The following is an 18,852-nucleotide window of genomic DNA, read 5'->3' as shown; positions in this document are numbered from 1 at the left end:
GTACAACTGTCATACAAATCAGAATACCCCATGAAATGAATTTAGGAGTGAAGTATAGGCCTCAAAATGCTCACAAAGGCTGACTTCATCAACACCATGGAAACTGGAGGCATACTTGTTACCCAGTAGCGTCAAATCATGTGCAAATGAAGCAAAGTCGATACTGCCGAGGCCAGGTAAGTTGGTTGACTGCGGCTTAAAGCTGGGTTTACATTGTGCCGTGTTGTGTTGACACCATTTACCCAAAAATTATGGCTTTTTTTTTCAGATACTGAACAGAGCAAACGCCAAGTTTTATAATACATTAATTCAGTCTCAGAGTCAGGGCTTAGTTAATTATCCACCAACTAGGCACTACAGTGTAAAGTAACGTGTGCCAGATATGTTGAATACTACAAGTGTATGTGTACAGCGGTAGCTGCTGTCGAGGTCCCGCTGCATGAGTTTCTCCTGTCCATCCCACATTAATACTGCAGACAAGGCTTTCTTCACAAGTCATACAGCAGAACCAAATAACAACATTGTAAAACAAAACTCTAGTGTCTCTAAACCAACTGCAGCGACTACCGGACCGTTCCTCGTCCCTTCTGACGGCTGAAAAGAGCCAAACTTCAATTTTCCAAACAATTCTTCTTGGGGATGGAGCAAAAGTGCAGGAGTAATTTTAGCAAACATGCAGTAAGACATGGGACTTCTACAACAACTACATCTGTAACATACATACATTATCCAAGTCACTTGGACAGACCTGTGCTTATAAAGTATTTTCAAAGCAATAGCTTCCTATTTGGTTTTGCACGTAGGACACAACTCTAAAAGTCTTTCGTTTGAGAGGTACTTCTGAATGCATAGTATAGCCCTGAGTTACAACTTAAATAAAGGGCTATCACTTTTAGTCAGACTAACGTCAGTCATGTAACACACAAATATACTAAGTTTAGAGACCACGGGAATCTGGCACCAAAAGGCTTTCACAACCAATTTCATGGCGGGCCTTCGGTAATACATTCGGCTCTGGGTCAGAAATCACTAGGTGATTCTCCTCAGAAAGTGTTCTCTCTCAATTGTTTCCGATATCAATAAATAAATATAGTCTCACAACGACAGAGCGTGTCATTCATCCTGGGAAGACTCTTTGGCCAGTCAGGTGCTGGGAAACAGGACGATACCACCAGTAAGACGGCAGGTGTTAAAAAGCACTGCTTCAAAAGCTAAAGACCTAAAGCATAATATTAGTGATTGCCAGGGTGTGTTGCAAATATAATCATCCATTATGTCATTTTTTGCTTTCAAAGCAACTCAATGAGTAGGAGGAATAATTTGGTTATAATGCTAATAATAATTTGGGATTTTAGGTTAGGAGCCTACTCTTTAGGGTCAAACGATTGTTTGGACACTTTATAATGCTGCAGCAAACTCATCTTTCAAAATAAAGTGAGCATGAACAGGGTGAAACCAAACATGAGAGAGATGCTGAGAGGTAAAAGACTGGCAAAATAGGAAAAAAAAAAGTGGGAAAAAAATCATGAGTGAATGCAGTAGCAGCATAGTAATGTCCAAACAGGATTGTACCAATGCGTAATCAACATTAGTGCGGCTGGGAAGGTTTACAAAGCCCACAGCTGGGACATCAGATCATTTCATATTTCATATATATATATATCATTTCTAATTTCCTTACTGAACATACTGATGTAGTGTTACAATCATGTTACCATACTTTTAACACTAACACAGTGTGACGCAGTGTTAAAATTATGTTACCTTGCTCGAATAAGATCAGAATTCAACAGGCTTGTGATGAAAAAGAAAAAAAATAATAAAATCAAATAAAAATAAAATGCAGATAATTTGAAATTTATGTGAAGTGTAGTGGAATTCTCTAGAAAAAAAGAAAAATAATATTAGTTAAGGACTGCCATTGTAGGAGCAGAATCTACAAGCTGTCATGATCATATCTAAGGCAAAAACACGAGACATGGGGGTTACCAAAGCAACTTCATCCCAAGCCCTCCATTTGGTATCAAGCCTTTCAAGGGGGGGGAGGGAAGAAAAAAATACATTACAGTGTGCAAAAACACAAAAAGGAGCAACAATGGGCGAATACTTCACTCCTTGCGGGAGGGTGGGGGGGGTCGGTCTGAGTTTAAATGTGATCGGTAGACTGTACAGGGTCCTGCAGGAGGATAGGGAGAGGGACGGGACTGGGGGAGGGGTGGGGGGGGTCTTAGGAGAGTGTTTGGATGTGGGTGGGTGGGTGGCAGGGTGGGGGGTTGGGGGTCTCGGGCTGCACTACCTGTGGACCGGCAGGTGCAGCCCGTTGAGGGGGTTGAGTGGGTGGGGCAGGGGGGGGTGCAGCTCCAGCTGGGCCAGCAGGGAGAAGTGGTCCGAGGGGATGTGGGGGTGGGGGCAGCCGGTGATGTTGTTGTCACTCAGCCACTGGCTGTCCAGCGGCCCCAGCAGGCCCAAAACACTCATGTGGGTCTTGGAGAAGAAGATGTAGTCGATCACGCCCTGCCGACAGAGAGAGAGAGAGAGAGAGAGAGAGAGAGAGAGAGAGAGAGAGAGAGAGGAGAGAGAGCGAGAGAGATGATCATTACAAAGTAGTGTGATAGTTTATTGATCCCCGTAGGGAAACTCAGGGTCTTTCTCAGTTTTTGTTTTTGTGCATTCTTGTGTCTTCCATGATGCTTTTGAAGTAATATCTAACTGCAGAAGTATGATTCCAACACAAAAGAGCACCGAAGATGGATAAAGATCAGAGAAGTTTACTTGAGAACCGAGGATGTATCAGATGGTGACTTGGCCGATGAGAATAAATGGAAATCACTAAGATTGACTGTGAGAACACATCATGTCCAAAAAGGCCCATATTCACTAAAGGTTTGTGCAAGAAGAGTGCGAGTTCCATCACCAAAATGATCAAATCAGGATGCCATGCTGCTGACCAACTGTATGTGGAAAGCAATTTGCTTGCACAGTGCTCAGTTCAAGGGCTTGTTTGCACCACAACTTGATTTCCATAAATTCGTAAGTGAATAAGATGAAACATCTGCGCTCTTAGCTCAAGCAACTGAAGCACAAAAAAAGTGCACACTGCCCTCACAATGCAATCTTAGTGAATCTGGACCTCAGTGTCTTGCACAAGGACACTTTGGCAGGGCAGATGCTTGCCGACATGGGAGCTTGAACCCAGGTTGTCCTATTGAACGGTAGTTTCTCTAACAGTTAGGCCGCCCTGCCACCCAAGAAGGTTATTTGTTTCTACTAACATGCAAAAGTACAAAACCCTCCAGCAATGATGCATCTGTATAACTAATGGCACACGGCAGAGATTGCAAGGAAAATCCCAACTAGACACTCTCTAGGGCTTCACCGGGGGTTCATCTAAGTTCCACAGGGAGCTAATAAGCAACTTCTGATCCCCAGTAGAAAAACCCTTTAGGCTTCAAACCCTTTAGGTTCTTCAAGGAACCATAGAACCCTTTAGGGCTGAAGGTTCAGGATGTAGCTAATCATGCACTGTCAAGAGGAGAGGCAGTCCATTTCTACTGATGTACAAATTGGCAAAAAAAAAAGGAAATAAAAAACAAAACCTAGAAATGACACATCTGTGTAACAAATCGTTGGATTACCCAGAAAGCAGAAAGTAGAAAGTAGAATCAAAACTATATGCAAATGCATATAGAGGCAGTTTGACACTATTTTAACACAGCAGTGTACCTGAGCCCTTTCGGATGTTTGAACCCCCGCAACTCTCAAATTGCCCCAAACACAAAAGTATTTATTAGGGATTGCACAGCACTTAGAGGAAGTTTACCTTGAAGTCATATGTGTAGTTGGTGTAAGGCATCAGATTATTCTCATAGGCGCTCTTCAGCTGGAAGTTGTGGGTGATGCTTCCGTCTGAGTTGCCGTTCTTGCCGTTGCAGCTGAAGTTGGTCAGACATTCGTTGTAGCGCAGCTCCTTGAAGTCCTTGTGGTTTTCGGCCACACCTCCACTGCTCAGGTATTCCACCACACCTGGATGACACAAGGGGAACGGTAATCTGGGTTTCCCGCAGTGAAACACCCCGCCTTGATTGTAAAGCCCTCCCAAATCCCATTATTTATGTGTTTATTTTCACTGAGACCAAGGAAATGATGACCTCAGCATCCAACTGCAACATCTGCTGACTAAAAGTGACACTGCAACCAGTGAGCATATTATTGTGACCAATGAGCCAGGGGTCGCGTTAACTGAATATTTCCCGTCATTGATGGAATTTTTTTAACAATGACGGAAAAATCAGGCCATCCGTCATTTTGACAGATTACACTGAGGGCGATCTACCCTAACGTTAAGTAATTCACATGCAACACTGTCAATAACCACATGTAGACCACCTGTAGTAGACCCCCCTGTCCAGTTGGTGGCGAGAGTGCATATTAATTAGCTATTGTTTACTGTAGAAGGAGCGCATGCTGCGGGATTTCCTCCTGGTGAAGAGAGTGCTTGCAGGATCGGGAAATCCCACGTTCAGAGAGTCTTGCCGACTTCTGATCACTTCCCTGGGAGAAATGTTCCCCGGCTTCAAAACTCTGGCTGAAGTGGCGCTGGTAGTTCCAGTCTCCAGTGTGGCAGCAGAGCGCGGGTTCAGCCTTCAGAACAAAATTAAAACGGCCATGACGAGCCGTCTTCTCCGAGGCAAAGACGCAAAACCTAATGACAATCGCCTCTGCAGCAATCTCCTTTGATGCGTTTGATTACGCTCAAGCGAGCACCCAGTTTAAGTCCATGCGGACCAGGAGGAAGGTTTGAGTTCAGGCTAGGCTACAGCAGGTCAATGGAGTTCAATTTAATTTCTTGTAAATGGTTTGTTCATATTTTAATTGTAATTGTCTAATTCTATAAAATTGCATCGTTCATATTTGCCTGTTTAGGACGGTTGGTGTCTCCGTTTGTTCATCTTTTCTCTCTTACTACTGCAGTGCCCGTTCGTGCCGCTGCTGCACAGAGCGCTGTTCGCTTGTTCAAAGTTTATTAATAATGAACGTGTCGCGTGTCCAAATTGCACCAAATCCGACACTGCACGTCCTTGGGTCCCCAGCAATACACCCGCCAAGTGTGAAGTAGATCGGATGAATGGTTCTCGAGATATGCGAAGGACACACATACAGACAGACAGAGATTCCTTGCTTTATAGCAGCCTATGATAAATGCATAATCTAAGTTTGTTCTTCTATATATAAATGTTATTGTGATCGATTGTTTTTGAAAAATAAATTTCTATTAAATAGGCTATGTCTCATTATCATTAAAAAAAATGAAAATTAAAATGACGGGTAATAATAGATTATGACGAAATTTTTACGACCCTGTCCGTCAAAATGACGGACAACGAGAAAGTCTAACGCAACCGATAGAAAACACTGTGTGTGTGTGTGCGTCATTTATTGAGGCACTTAGTTTAGTCAGTCACTACCACCTTGACTAACACATTTCCTGTGGGAAACCGTGGGTGCTACAAGACTACCAGACCAACTACCTCTTCTGTGTGCAGGCCTAGTTGGCTAGTAAATTCCCAAATTCACTAGCTACTTTGACTATTTAACCAGCACACAATAACAGAACAGGAACTCCAAAAAATGGCTGGTTACCTGATAGAGTGGTTGATGGAGTAGACCAGTCACAGGTAGAATTTACCAGCTGTTGGTTAGTAGCTGCCGTTATTTTCCCATCATGCCATGTACCCATTACATTTTAACAAATACATATCCTTAGATATCAACAGTATTCCAGTGCCAGACCCTCGCAACCCACTGATCACAATCAGTGTGTTGAATGTGTTGTTCTCTGACTGAACTTCATTCATTTTAAACAGGAGAATCAGTTGCTGCTGAATCATTGCATTGTGATGCAGGTGTTACATGTGCAGCATGTTGACAAGGCATGAGTGAACTAAACCAAACGCTGTTGTACTCTGTTGTTTGCCAGCTCTCTGTCAAGTGTCTGACAAAAGTATTTCATTAGTAAAACATAGATTTCATGAAAATGCATATTGTAAAACTAATCAATAACTATTTTTCTCCAGTTTGAGCCTCAGGATCTTTGCGTAGAACTCTGAACAACATAAACGCATTAGAGATCGAGCGTGACTGAAGCGTGACAGAGGTTTCTAGAGGTTTCTACAGGCCGTCCTACCAGAGTCGGGCAGCGAGTTGAGGTCAGCACACAGGACGATGGGGATGGAGGACGGGTCGGAGGCGGGCGAGCCGGTGGCCACGGAGCCCGAGGCCCGCTCCGCGATGCTCTTCAGCTCCGACAGGAACATCATGGTTTGGATCAACTTGACGTCCGAGTACTCGGGGTCCCAGTGCATGTGGGCGTTGGCCACCAGGATCAGCTGCCGCTCCTGAGGGGGCTTCATGCCTGGAAACACAAGAAACTGGATGGAATTATAGAAAACACACATATCTAGCCAACAAAAGGACAACTGAGAGCAAAACAGAAGGGTGGGATTTAACCAGGTTTAGTTTAATTGCACATTGTAAAAAAGAGGTAAAAATGCTAATAAAAGAGAGAAAAACAAACACAAACTGTGCAGGTGAGATGAAGAAACCCAAAAGCGTTTATAAAGCATCTCAAACCAAAAAGCAAGACACACAAGATCTGTGAAAATGAAACTACTGTCTGCGTCTGTAGAGAAGCTGCGGCAGGTGTTACATAATTTAAAAAAACCCAAGTATAAAGACAGTGAAGGATGATTAAGAGTGAAAAGAGGTGAGATTTACGCAATGAGTGAAAATTATATTACCCAATACCTGAATAGACAGATTATTCATGCGGGGGGAGGGGGGGGGGGGGGGGGGGGGTGACTGATAAAACAATTAAAAAGGAAGAAAGAAATATCAACTTAACAGGTGCGAAACAGAAACTTCAGATGACTTGTAAAATCATTTCAGCCCAGAATATAAGACACAAACAACATCTTTACTATTCTGTGTCGCTACAGACAAGCAGAGAGATGTGATGTCATTTCAGAAGAGACAATGAAAGAAGAGTAAGAGTGAAAAGGAAGACTATGCATGTCACTTAGAGCTTCAGGAAGGAACTGCCACCTACTGGCAAATATTGGTTATGTGATCCAAACAGAGCAGAGAAGGTTTATGAAACAGGTAACAAACTTTTGTTTACCCATCAGCCACCGTGTCTGACACATCCAAAATCCAGCAGCCACTTTCACTCGCCAACTGGATTTTGTAGAACAGAATAGGACCTCCAATTGATGGTTGTTTACCTGCCAAAGTGGCTGGTGTATTCAAACATACGGTACCATCCAGTCATAATTTACCAGTGTTTATTACACGGCTTTGTTGAATACTCAATTCTGATTGGCCAATGAACGCATTCTGAGGTCTGTACTTTCTGAATACCAGACTGAACAGACTGTCGTTTCTCATAACAGACTCACAGTCTCACATCTCGACTCTGCAGTCAAGGAGTCCGGTCAATTTTGTTGATTTCTAATCAAATTAACTAGCGACACCTTGTGGTAAAAAGACGTTACTGCTTAGTTACTGCAGACGAAACATGGGACATTTTTTTTCCAATCTTACTTCTAATTTATTCTGAGAGCACAAAACTTTTTGATTGTTGGTCAGACGCTGAACCAGGAATCTTACGGGATGTCTACGTTGCTATGGTTACAGTTCTGTTACAATGTCGCCCAGGGATTCTAGCTACAGACGTTGCTATGGTTACAGTTCTGCTGAACTGTTTTTTTGGCCGAAGCGAGTAAATTGCTTTAGCTTGTAATCAAATCATTTTGAATTCATATTTTGTGTGATATGCTGAATGTCTTTGGTGAATAGCCTTGTAATAAGCAGGATAATGTATAGGCAGCTGATAGTGTGCATGGAGTCGGTCATTATTGCAAAAATTCAAGACCTCAACACAAGTCGCATACTGAACGCTCGCTGTAAATTATCCCTCATTTGGCTGGTGGAAATTCCCCACCCAGGCTGTCATGTCAGAAAACAGCTCAGTACAAACATAAACCAAACACTATTCTTACTAACTGATGTGTGTTGCAGGCTGCAGCGTGCGGGAAAATATCAACACGACATTTTTTGACCAACTACGTTCTCTCAGACTGAAGCTGATACTGATCACAGCGCTGATGAGCAACAAGACGGTGCCGAAAGCAGTTTGTATGTTTGCATGTTGACCGTTTAGGATGTCATTACACCCTCCGACTGCTGCTGAAAAATTCATTAAGTACTGTGTAATTCATGCTGAATAAATTATGAAATGAATGGATTAACTGTAATGAATGGATTAATTTCACTTGCACATGCAATAAATGAGCACGGTACATATGAATGTGCAGGAATCCCCCTCAGGGCCAACACTGATCTCTGCTCTCTTCTGCTGTTTTCACCGATTAATTGACTTTTCCATCACTCAAACTGCTCAGCCTCATCAGTTCTTCTTCACTCTTCTTATCAGGAATAGGAGTCAGGATTTCTTTATTTTTGTGTGTGTGTGTGTGTGTTCCTGATTAGGTTTAGAGCAATATATCGTTTTGCCTGGATTCTTTGCACATCTTCATTTAATTGTTAAATTGTGTGTTTTTTAAATTAATTCTTCATTTTAAAAAAGGCAGCAAACCACACTTTCCTCTACCACTGAATAGGTGAAGTGGGTCACCCTGCCTTAAATTGCAGCTAACCCAACCATTCATTTATTTAAGTATGGGTTTAGGTGGAGAGTTTTAGCGTCGCATCATGTCCCATGATCCCCAGCATTTAGATCATGTTTCAGAGGCTTTAGCTTGTAATCTTCTTGCAAATTTAAAGACATTATGATGCATGAATAATTGTACAGCTCTTTTAAAACAGGTCTGAACAAGACCCGAACATGTCTTGTGTATCTTCTTATTAAATGTTTAACTGCAAGTAAGAGGTGTGTGGGCAAGATGTTTCACACATAAACGTAGTCCAGACCGGCTGATCAGCAGGAACTACTGCAGGTTCCTTACCGCCGGAGAACATGTCTTTGTCGACCTCCAGCAGAACGGCCACCCCGATGTTGTCTTTGGTCATCACTCTGTTCAGCATGACCTCTGACCCCTCAGAGTTGGCCATGGCCACCTGGTTGAACTCCACAGTGTGTTTCTGGACCAGAGTGAACCTGCAGAAAACAAACCAACAACAGCAGCAGTAGTGATTATTGGTTATTCTGAAAATGGTAAAAAAAAAACAATAAAAGAGTAAGATGGTTCAACAGATAAAACACAACCGTGAACTAGAGTTGGCTGATTGGATGAATACATTGGGAATCGTTGAAATTTCCTGATTTTTTGCCCATTTAAATTACCTTGATCTCTGGCAATTTTAAATGTCGCCTAGTCCAAGACTCACTCACTCAAATGGTGAAGCACAAAGGGGCAATTATGCTCAAGTTTAAATTTTAAATGTATTTAGAGCCTAAAAACAGCCATCATTTCCCAGAGCTTTCCTAAGAGTCAGCTGGTTTTGTTCCATTTGAGTGTCTTGTGTTACTGCTTTCTACTGGGAATGCACCGCCACCTGACACTTGTTAAATGTTTTCTTGACTTTGAAAACGTATACTATAATGTAAAATGTAAAAATGAAATTTTAAAAAGCTACGATTCAATTCAAGTCATCTCAGTCGCTCACTGGACATGGACAACTTCAAAGCGACTAGTCAAAAAATAAATAGTGCACCTCCCCCCGACATGGGTGAGAACATTGGGGGTCAGCTATATATGTAATAACAACTGGTTGGAGGTACACTATCGTCCAATCCTACCTGAAACATTCATGGACATGCAGCTTTCATATATGAACTAAGAAATAGCCAAAGAAACAAACCTACAAATACACAAATATATTTAGTAAAGCGTGGAGTAAAAGGTGGGGTTTCTACAGTGGTTACATCTGTAGAAATTACCTTTTCTATTCTTTTTATGTGTAATTGTCTGTAATTGTATAGTTTTTACCTGGTATAGACGTCTATTTTTTAAGACGAGTCTTGAATAAAGTTTGAATTGAACTCACTTCTCGGTCTTAAAGAACACAGCGCAGCCGTCCACGTGCTTCCTCTCCTGTTCGGACACCAGTTTGGCACGAGACTTTGGGCAGAAGTAGCCGTCGTAGCCGCGCTCCTTTAGTGTTTCCAGGAAGAGGGTGTAGTACTGCTCCGTTTCCACCTCCTGCAGACACGCAGGGCAAGATACTTTACAGAGCAATTCAGCTAAATATGTGTGAAGATGTCAGTGTAAGAGGTTGAGGCCAGAGTGGGAAGTTACCACCAGCCCCCGGCCAAATGCTGGGAAATTTTTGATTAATAGCCTTGTAATAAAACAGGATAACGCATAGGCAGCTGATAGTGTGCATGGAGTCGGTCATTATTGCAAGACCTCAACACAAATCGGATACTGTACGCTCGCTGTAAATTATCCCTCATTTGGCTGGTGGAATTTTCCCACCCAGGCTGTCATGTCAGAAAACAGTTCAATAAAAACACAAACCAAACACTATTCTTACTAAGTGATGTACAGTATATTGCAGGCTGCAGGAAAATATCAACACAACATTTTTTGACCAACTACATTCTCTCAGACTGAAGCTGATGCGTGTCTGTAGTGTCGTGCTGATCACAGTGCTGATGAGGCCAAATGCTGGGAAATTTTTGATTGCGGCTGGCATGAAAAACAAAACTATCTCGATCTTCCCTTTTAACCGAGGTGTATGAACTGAAAACAGTAGACAGCAAGAACAAATTCAGCTGCTGTGGGAGGCCGATGGATGGTCTTTCTTGGTACAGAAAAACCAGCGTGTTCGGCAGAAATCCTTCATTGTCAATAAAGATCCACCGTCTCTTTGTCATGCTACCTTGATGAAGGCTTTCTGCTGGAACAAATTTCTCTTTCTGTACCAATAAAAGACGCTTTTCAGGACATCCATCAGCCTCCACAGTAGCTGAATTTCTTCTTCCTTTTTTTAAGTTTAACAACAGCACTACCAGCCACTTTGGTCGGTAACCAACAATCGTTAACTTTTTAATATTTCATATTAAAAACGGGGTTCCCACCGTGTTGCCGGAGCAAAATTCCATGACTTTTCCATAACTAAGCTGGAGCTCGTCTGTGAGCTATAGGATACAGCTGTAAATCTACAGTTGGGCTGAAAACCATCATGTAATGCAATGAATGCGTTAAAAATGCATTCTGGTGGAGGAACATGTAAATTGATGACGGTTAATCAGTAATATCTACCTCAAGATCTCAGTATCTACAACAAGCGAACCTGAGGAAGCAACAAGCGGAACGCGTTGTTCGCTCCTTTTTATAAGCCTATTTGCAAATGCTGTAAGAAAAATAAAGATGTGATTACATTTTCAGCAAAGTCTCACAGTGAGCGGTTGGATAATTTCTTTATATCTCGCATCTATTTCAATACAGTACATGCTGACTTGCTTGTGAATGGAAGTGAACGGAGTACAGCTCGGTAACTACTGCACTGAACAAACTGAACGCATCAATAAACCTTACACTCTGCTAAAACTGACACTGTGTCAAGAGTAAATCACCCTGAGTATTCTATTAGAAGTCAATGGACAGCTGGTGGCGGTGAGAGAGGCCTTCCTCTAACCAAAAGGTCACAAGTTCAAACCCTGCCGCAGTCACCGAATCCATCAGCCGCCATGCGTCTTATGGAAGTGTCCTTGTTCCGCCAAACGCCACGACCGATATGTTTTCCTGCTCCAGACACCAGACTACCAGACAGGCAGCCAACTAGTCTCTCCTCTATTCTGAAAAACTAGTAAACAAGTACAGATTCTGTTTTAGCAAGCTAAAACCGATTTCAAAACACATAGAAGGGAAAATTAAAGCTATAATCCAGGTGAGAGAAGGTTGTGAACTGTGACCAAAAACGTTGGACTTTTTGGTCACAGTTCACAACCCTTGTATATATGTATACAATGTATTTTTGAGATGTGTATACTCTTGGATTTCTTGAATTTCCAAAAGTATTCATCCCAAAAATACAGAGTAATTCATTCTGAATATGGGAAGAGGATTGTGGAGTGAGAAAAAAACAACACAAAAAAAAAAAAAATCACAAAAAAACTGCAGCAAAGGTGTGAAGATTTCATGATAATAAACTTCTACTTTCTTATATTAAAGCTGTTGTTAGGTAAGTTTGGGAGGGAAGAGATCAAATGTCTGGAAATTCAAACTGACACGAGGAACGACACGCCCCCCCCCCCCCCCCCCCCACTCCTCCAAGTGATTGACTTAAAAGTTACCTACTGCAGCTTTAAGTAAACTGCTATCTAAAATAACAGACATGATTTGTGGAAAATTATGTTCTCAAGTGCTGTAAACTGTGATGAAATTGGATTGGATTTTTTCTCTTTCCATTCACTGTCATTGTATGGAGGAACAGGTCGGGAAATCACACTTCTAGCACGTAAACGAACGCCAACAAAGCAGACTCTCTTACCTGCAGGCTGATGATGTCAGCGTCGCAGCTGGTGATTTCCTCCATGATGCCTTTCTTCCTGTACTCCCAGTTGAGGGCCCAGGACGGGCAGTAGCCGTACAGCTGCCGCGTGGCGTACTTGTCGCACAGCACGTTGTAGCACATGACCGTGAACATGGCTGCACAGGAGAGAGAGGCGGGATAAAGGAGAAGAGCTTTAAACTAACAACAGAGTTCGGGGGGAGTGTTGTTTTTATTTAGTCTCCATCTTTGTTGCTAAGCGCTCATTGCTGTGTCTAGTACTGTCACGTCTTTTTTCCTTGGATTTTCTGTTGATGCAGTTCGAGTTTCTCTTTTCTTTCTTGTTCAGCCATGGTGGCTATCACTGCTCATGCTAACTACCCAGTTCTTCTTCTGCTGTTTATTCTAAACAAACCGGAAACGTAAAACGCATCACTTCCTGTGCGGCAGAGGATTTTTCCCAGCACAGAGCTACCAGACACCGGCTGTTTAGAACAGACAGTGGAGAAGCTTTAATGAACTGGCTACAGGTTGAATCACTGTTGTGTTATATCAATCAGCAATACAGAATGGCAAGACGGACATTTGTTTATATGAGAATGTCTAACTTTAAGATGGACGCTTGACTGAAACGTCTGCTGCACTGCATCTTGCTCTACTTTTTGTACTTTGGAGGAAACCTGACTTGAATTTCAAATAAGACACCTCTCATCCCCATTCACTGATTTCACTATAGTTGTTTCAGTTGAGTTGTGTGCACCTAAACAGACCAAATAAGGCATAGTGGGTTTCATTCTACTTGGTAAATTACCTAAAAAACCATGTCAATCCCTACAAATGCTTAGATCAGTGCATCAATCGGCCTACAAGTGTTACTTTAGTGTTGTGACTGGTTTAACAGCTCTTTCTTTCTTTCTTTCTTTCTTTCGTTTTCAGGTGAGACTCAAGTTCCTTGGTGTTTTTTAAATGTCACCTGCACAGATTTGGCTTTTTTTCCTCTTCTTTCTGTGTTTATTATTTGTATTGTATTGTATTATTGTATTCTCATATTACTCTAATTTTTTACCACTGTGCAAACCAGCAGCTAACATCAAAGCTTCACTGGGCAACTTTGCATACTGGTGAGTGTGAGATAACTGAATACTTTGAACTTCAAAACCCTTCAAAACGCTCTTCTCTGTTGCAGCTCCGCTTTGTGAATTATGCAGATAAGACAGGTAGATTTTTACATAAAAAATCTTGCCTTGTGCAGCTTGAAGTTAAAAAAACAAAACATGAATGGGACTAGAATGTCTTTGTTACTGAATCAGACTCGCAATTCACCTGAGCATCAACAAGTCCTGCTCCAGCTGCAGCAGCAGAGCTTAAAGCTGAAGGTGAAACGGTTCATTTGTTTCATGCTCACGTACCTGTGGGAATCATTTGGTCTCGCTCTTTCAGAGTGATCCAAGGTCTTTGGGGCAGCTGTTCTGGGTGCACTGAAAACAGGGCAAAGGGAAATAAGGGATTAGCGCTCGTTTGACCGGGACAAACACAATGGGACGATATACCTGCGGCGCTCAGGTTTACACTAAACGGTCGGTTAAATATGCATGAGTCGCGATAAATGGTCGCGTGGTAAGGCGAAGCGCCGGCGCCATTTACCTGCTAGATTGTCGAGCATGTAGTTCAAAAGCTTTCTGGTTCCGTCCGGCTCCTGGTAGAGATTGAGGATGTCTTGGGACAAAGGGTTGCCTGGCAAACACACATTCAAAACCAGTTAACTATACACTAGACACTCAATTTTTTGTCTCGTAATTCACCAGTCACTTTCACTATTTTTAAGTTTTACATTAGAAAATGACCTCCGAATGATGGCTGCTTACTTGCTTACGTAGACAAAAAAAAAACATTTTATGTGACAGAAATTACATACTGAAAAACATAAATTCATTTAATTAATATTTAATTGCTTTATTGGTTTAAAAAAAAGAAGGAAAAATCTAAACAAAAACAAAAACACTTGCCTTTTAGCCCCAGGGTTTGTAGCTGGAAAAGCCTCCCAAGTTCATAAGGCAGAACTCGTAAAAGATTGTTGTTTAAAAGCAATTCCCTGCAGAAATGGGAGAGAGTATCTGTGTCAAAATACAAATTTTCTCTCTCTCTCTCACACACACACACACACACACACACAGAGAAAACATATAATTTCTGGCAGCAGAACTTTTTGTTTCTTCCACCATGTTGTTTTGTCATTTAGATTCAGTTATCCAATCTAATTGTGTCTTTGCTTGTCATCTTGATTTTTCTTTGAATTGAAGTGATTTTTTAGAACAATATATGCACTGTTGTGTGAGGACAGTGACTCAGCTCCTGAAATTGCCCAAACAAACTCATTAGCAACATTCAATCCTTTGTATAAACCTCAAACAAGACGACAAATATGCCACAAGTCAGCAAATATGGAACTGGATTGGTTAGTTTACAGGCTGCCGGTTTCCAATAGATATATGGCACACACACACACACACACACACACACACACACACACCTTTTGAAACAAAGCAGAGACAATGAATCTCAAAGATGACTCCTAGACATTTCAACTTTTAGTCCAGTGTTTCCAACAAAAGTGTTTTTTGTGGCTGTTCACCACAATATCAGACAAGATGTTTTCTCCGCCTGGTCCACTTTTGTTTACTTTCTCTCCACCAATACAAACCCTTTAAGGGATTGCACCTGTGTACAGTGATAAACAATCCTCAAACCTCTATGCATTGATTAGTCCAAATCCTCTGCTTTGATCAGGTGGGTGTTGAAGGGTTTAGTACAGAGCTGCTGTAGACAGACCCGCATCTCTGTTCATCCTTAAGAAACGCCTTAAGCATTATTTTTTGCATTTGGAAAGAAATGTACTCGGTTCATTGTCTGTTTTGGTTTTGGTCTTGAACAGGACTCTATTTGTTCTGGTCTCAGTCTTGGCTTGAACTCGACCGGACCGGCTCTTGGGATTGACTTGGACTTGACTAATGTGCTCTTTTGTGATAAGTTACTTCTTCCTGTGAAATGCTGAAATGTTTGTTGCCTCTATTTCTGCGTATCTATTTTATCTTTCTTTTTTAGATTGTATTTTTTGGTGCCTGAAAGATGTACATAATGTCTTACTTGATGGTTGGTATAAAGTCACATGTATGCATGTAACTGCATGCAACTGTAACTATATGCATATAATACTTTTATTACATTTTTAACAACTGGCCAGGGACTACAAATGAATTATATATATAAATAAAACAAAACAAATCTTCCAACAATTAATCAAGTAAAAGTGACTGATAGGCAAAAATAAAACACATCATTTGGTGTCAAAGTTCACCAGTTTGCCATTGTTCTGTGGGTTTTATTTATTTATTGTTTTGTTTTGTTTGTTTGTTTTTTACTTATGTGTTTATTTCTATATTCATATGTATGTATTTCTTTAAAATGTATTTCCAGTGTACTTACGTATATGTTTATCTGTTATAAAATAAATTAAATTGCTGTTAAATTGCTCAAATAAAGATAATTGAAAGATTAAAAAAAAAGTTGACCCGTTTGGACATTTCTGCCTGCAAAAGTGAGGCTGTGAACACACCACGCTTCATTTCTGGGGGTTGTGAGTTAAAACACTGACATGTAGGGATGTTTCTGAGCAGCACTAATAATACTATATTTGGCGGCGGGCAGCCTACCTGAGAGAGACCATGTTGCCCAGCTCGGCGGGCAGGCTGCGGAGCTTATTGGAGGACAGGTTCAGGTAGACCAGGTGGGGCAGCTTGGCGATGTCCGGCGGGATGCGGCTCAGGTTGTTGTCGTTGATGTGCAGCGCCGTCAGGTGGGTGAGCGTCCACAACGAGCTGCTCAGACTCCTCACCCGGCCTGCAGCAAACCAACAGGACGCACCAGCTCGTCTTTACAATGGAACCAAATGGAGCTTCCTTTCTACTCTTTCCACAACTCGTCCTTAATACTAAAAACTAACATACCCACAAAACAATAGTTAAGCATGAAGTAATCATATTTGGTGTTGTTTGTCTTATTCCTTTAAGTCCTGTCTGTCCCGTTATGTGTGTCCTGGTCTACCCCCTCTATATGTACATATGCATATATAAAGAATGATGTATTGATGGACTGATGAATACAGATTCCATATCCGCCATTTGTGATTCAGTCAAAGCAGCTGCCGCAGAACTAGACTAACTAGAGGTTTTTTTTTTGTTTTTGTTTTTTTACAACAGAATAGGACCTGCAAATGATGGTTAGACCTGTCAAAGTGACTGGTAGAGTAGACAATCTTACCAGCCGCAGACAAAATTAATCTGCATTTAGCTGGCGGTAATTATAGGCTTCAACCAATATGGGTTTTTTGAAAGCCAATATTTTTGTAGTGACGCTGCCAAAACCCAGTATCCGTTATCTGTAAATCTTTGATCTTCAGACCATTTTAATGCCAAAACAATACAAGTATTCAGTGGTTTCCCCCAGAGTTTTCTTCTCATCAGGGTGTAAAAGCCTCTGAAACAGCATTCAGAGCATCATGGGACACTAAAACTCTCCACTGAAACCAGACTGATGAAATTCTTTTGGTGTCAGCAGCTCTTTAAGGCAGAGTGACCCACCACACCTGTTCAGTGGTAGAGAAACTCTGGGAAACATTACTGCTTGTAAATGGAAAGTTAATTGACAAAAATGATTATCGAACAAATTAAATGAATAAATTAAATGTGGAAAGAAAAAAGTCTGACACTGACTGCCTGATATCAGATATTTAATAAAAGCCCAGTATCGGCCTGATATATCCGTCTACCCCTGGGAAATTTCCACCCTGACTGTAACTCTGATAGATTTATCATTCAATCATAGGCTAATTATCATGTGATATCTGACAAATGAAAGGGGAATCTGACAAACATGCATTGTACCTGATTGTACGTTAATTATTAACCTTTATTTAGCCACATCACACTCATTCAGAAATTAATGTTTGGGACATGAGAAACACTGTGACACTTTATACAATTATTAATTAATCTCAGGGTTTCTGGGTCAAAAAACATAATGATGTGTTTTAACAAGCCATGGGCCAACAGATCTTTGCTGTCTTAACCACGGCTCCTTTAACCAAAAACATCTTGGCAGGAAAACCAGCGGAGCGAGACTACAGCTTGGCTTTTTGTTTGTTTGTATCCACATATAAATGGGCGATTTATCGGTTAGTTGATCGACAGAGATAATTTTGATAATCAATTGATCGTTTTCAAGTAAAAATACCAAACGTTTGCTGGTTACAGCTTCACAAATGCTAAGATTTGCCTGTTTTTCTCTGTTTCATATCATTAGAAAATGAATACTTTGTTTTTTTTTGGGCTGCTGGTCAGAGTAAATAAGCAATTTTAAGAATAACTTTGGACTCTGGTAACTTGTGATGGGCATGTGTCATGTTTTTGATATTTTATAGACTAAATGGTTAATCGAAAGAATAATCGATAGATTAATAAAAAGAAAATAATGAAATAATGAAAATAATGGTTACTTGCAGCCATAGTGGATATCTCATTTTGGAACAAAACTCTTCATTTATATTTGGGTAGACTGTTTATTGTTTATTTTGGGCTAGACTTGAATAGGACTTGATTTGCTCTGATCTTGGTCTCAACCCCCTTTGGATCTGATCCTGACATGAACTCAACTAAGGAGGTCTGGACTACAGACTGACTGGGACACAAATGACAAATGGAACAAACAGCAAGTGGAAATGACACATTGCAGCAGCCCTGAATAAATCTAAATATCCCCAACTTTCCTCCTGCTAAGTTGTCTTTGGGAAAGCGGAGCCAGAAGGAGTTAGACTGACCAGAAATCTCGAGCTCAGCCCAGTGGGACTTCTTCCCGCTGGCCGCCTCCTCTGCTGACATGATGGTGTAACATCTACGGGGATCTGGAGGATCATATTTTTCCTTTGGCATACCTGTTAATCTGAAAAGAGAGCAAGACCAGTGAGATTTAGGCTTAAATTCAGATTCCCCATTCCTCCTGCGGTCCACATACAAACAAAACACTCACAAATAAAAAGACACATTACTTTCGTGGGGGAAAAAAAACTTGTTTCACGGTTGTATTCTCAAAATATAATCTATTTGGCTGGCAAAATAGTGAAAAGGGCAGCTAAATTTTGTAAATCAACCAAAAATAAAAGTCTCCTACCCTTATTGTAATGAATTCTTGATGTTAGGAAGTTATTCCCTGGTAATGCTTGGTGTTATCTGTTTAAGTTCGTAATCCTTCATCATGAAATACTTCTGAGTTCTTACAAAGACA

The 18,852-nt window shown here is 41.2% G+C and overlaps 1 protein-coding gene across 1 annotated transcript; it reads right to left on the bottom strand.

Annotated features, from left to right (window-relative positions):
• Positions 1–2,292: 2,292 nt before the first annotated feature.
• cnot6l (CCR4-NOT transcription complex, subunit 6-like) lies at positions 2,293–18,510 on the bottom strand. Its single transcript, XM_071923838.2, has 11 exons — positions 18,389–18,510; positions 16,227–16,413; positions 14,523–14,608; positions 14,161–14,250; positions 13,926–13,994; positions 12,517–12,674; positions 10,066–10,220; positions 9,024–9,175; positions 6,185–6,412; positions 3,821–4,023; positions 2,293–2,514 (listed from the first exon to the last, which is right to left on the bottom strand). The coding sequence occupies exons 1-11, from the start codon at positions 18,498–18,500 to the stop codon at positions 2,293–2,295; spliced, it is 1,662 nt and encodes a 553-aa protein (XP_071779939.2). The 5' UTR covers positions 18,501–18,510.
• Between the last annotated feature and the right edge of the window lie 342 nt (positions 18,511–18,852).

Source organism: Centroberyx gerrardi, chromosome 8 (assembly GCF_048128805.1).
Source record: "Centroberyx gerrardi isolate f3 chromosome 8, fCenGer3.hap1.cur.20231027, whole genome shotgun sequence".
NCBI lineage: Eukaryota > Metazoa > Chordata > Actinopteri > Beryciformes > Berycidae > Centroberyx > Centroberyx gerrardi.
The sequence above is the reverse complement of the archived record's forward strand: the minus strand, read 5'-3'. Positions and strand labels throughout refer to the sequence as shown.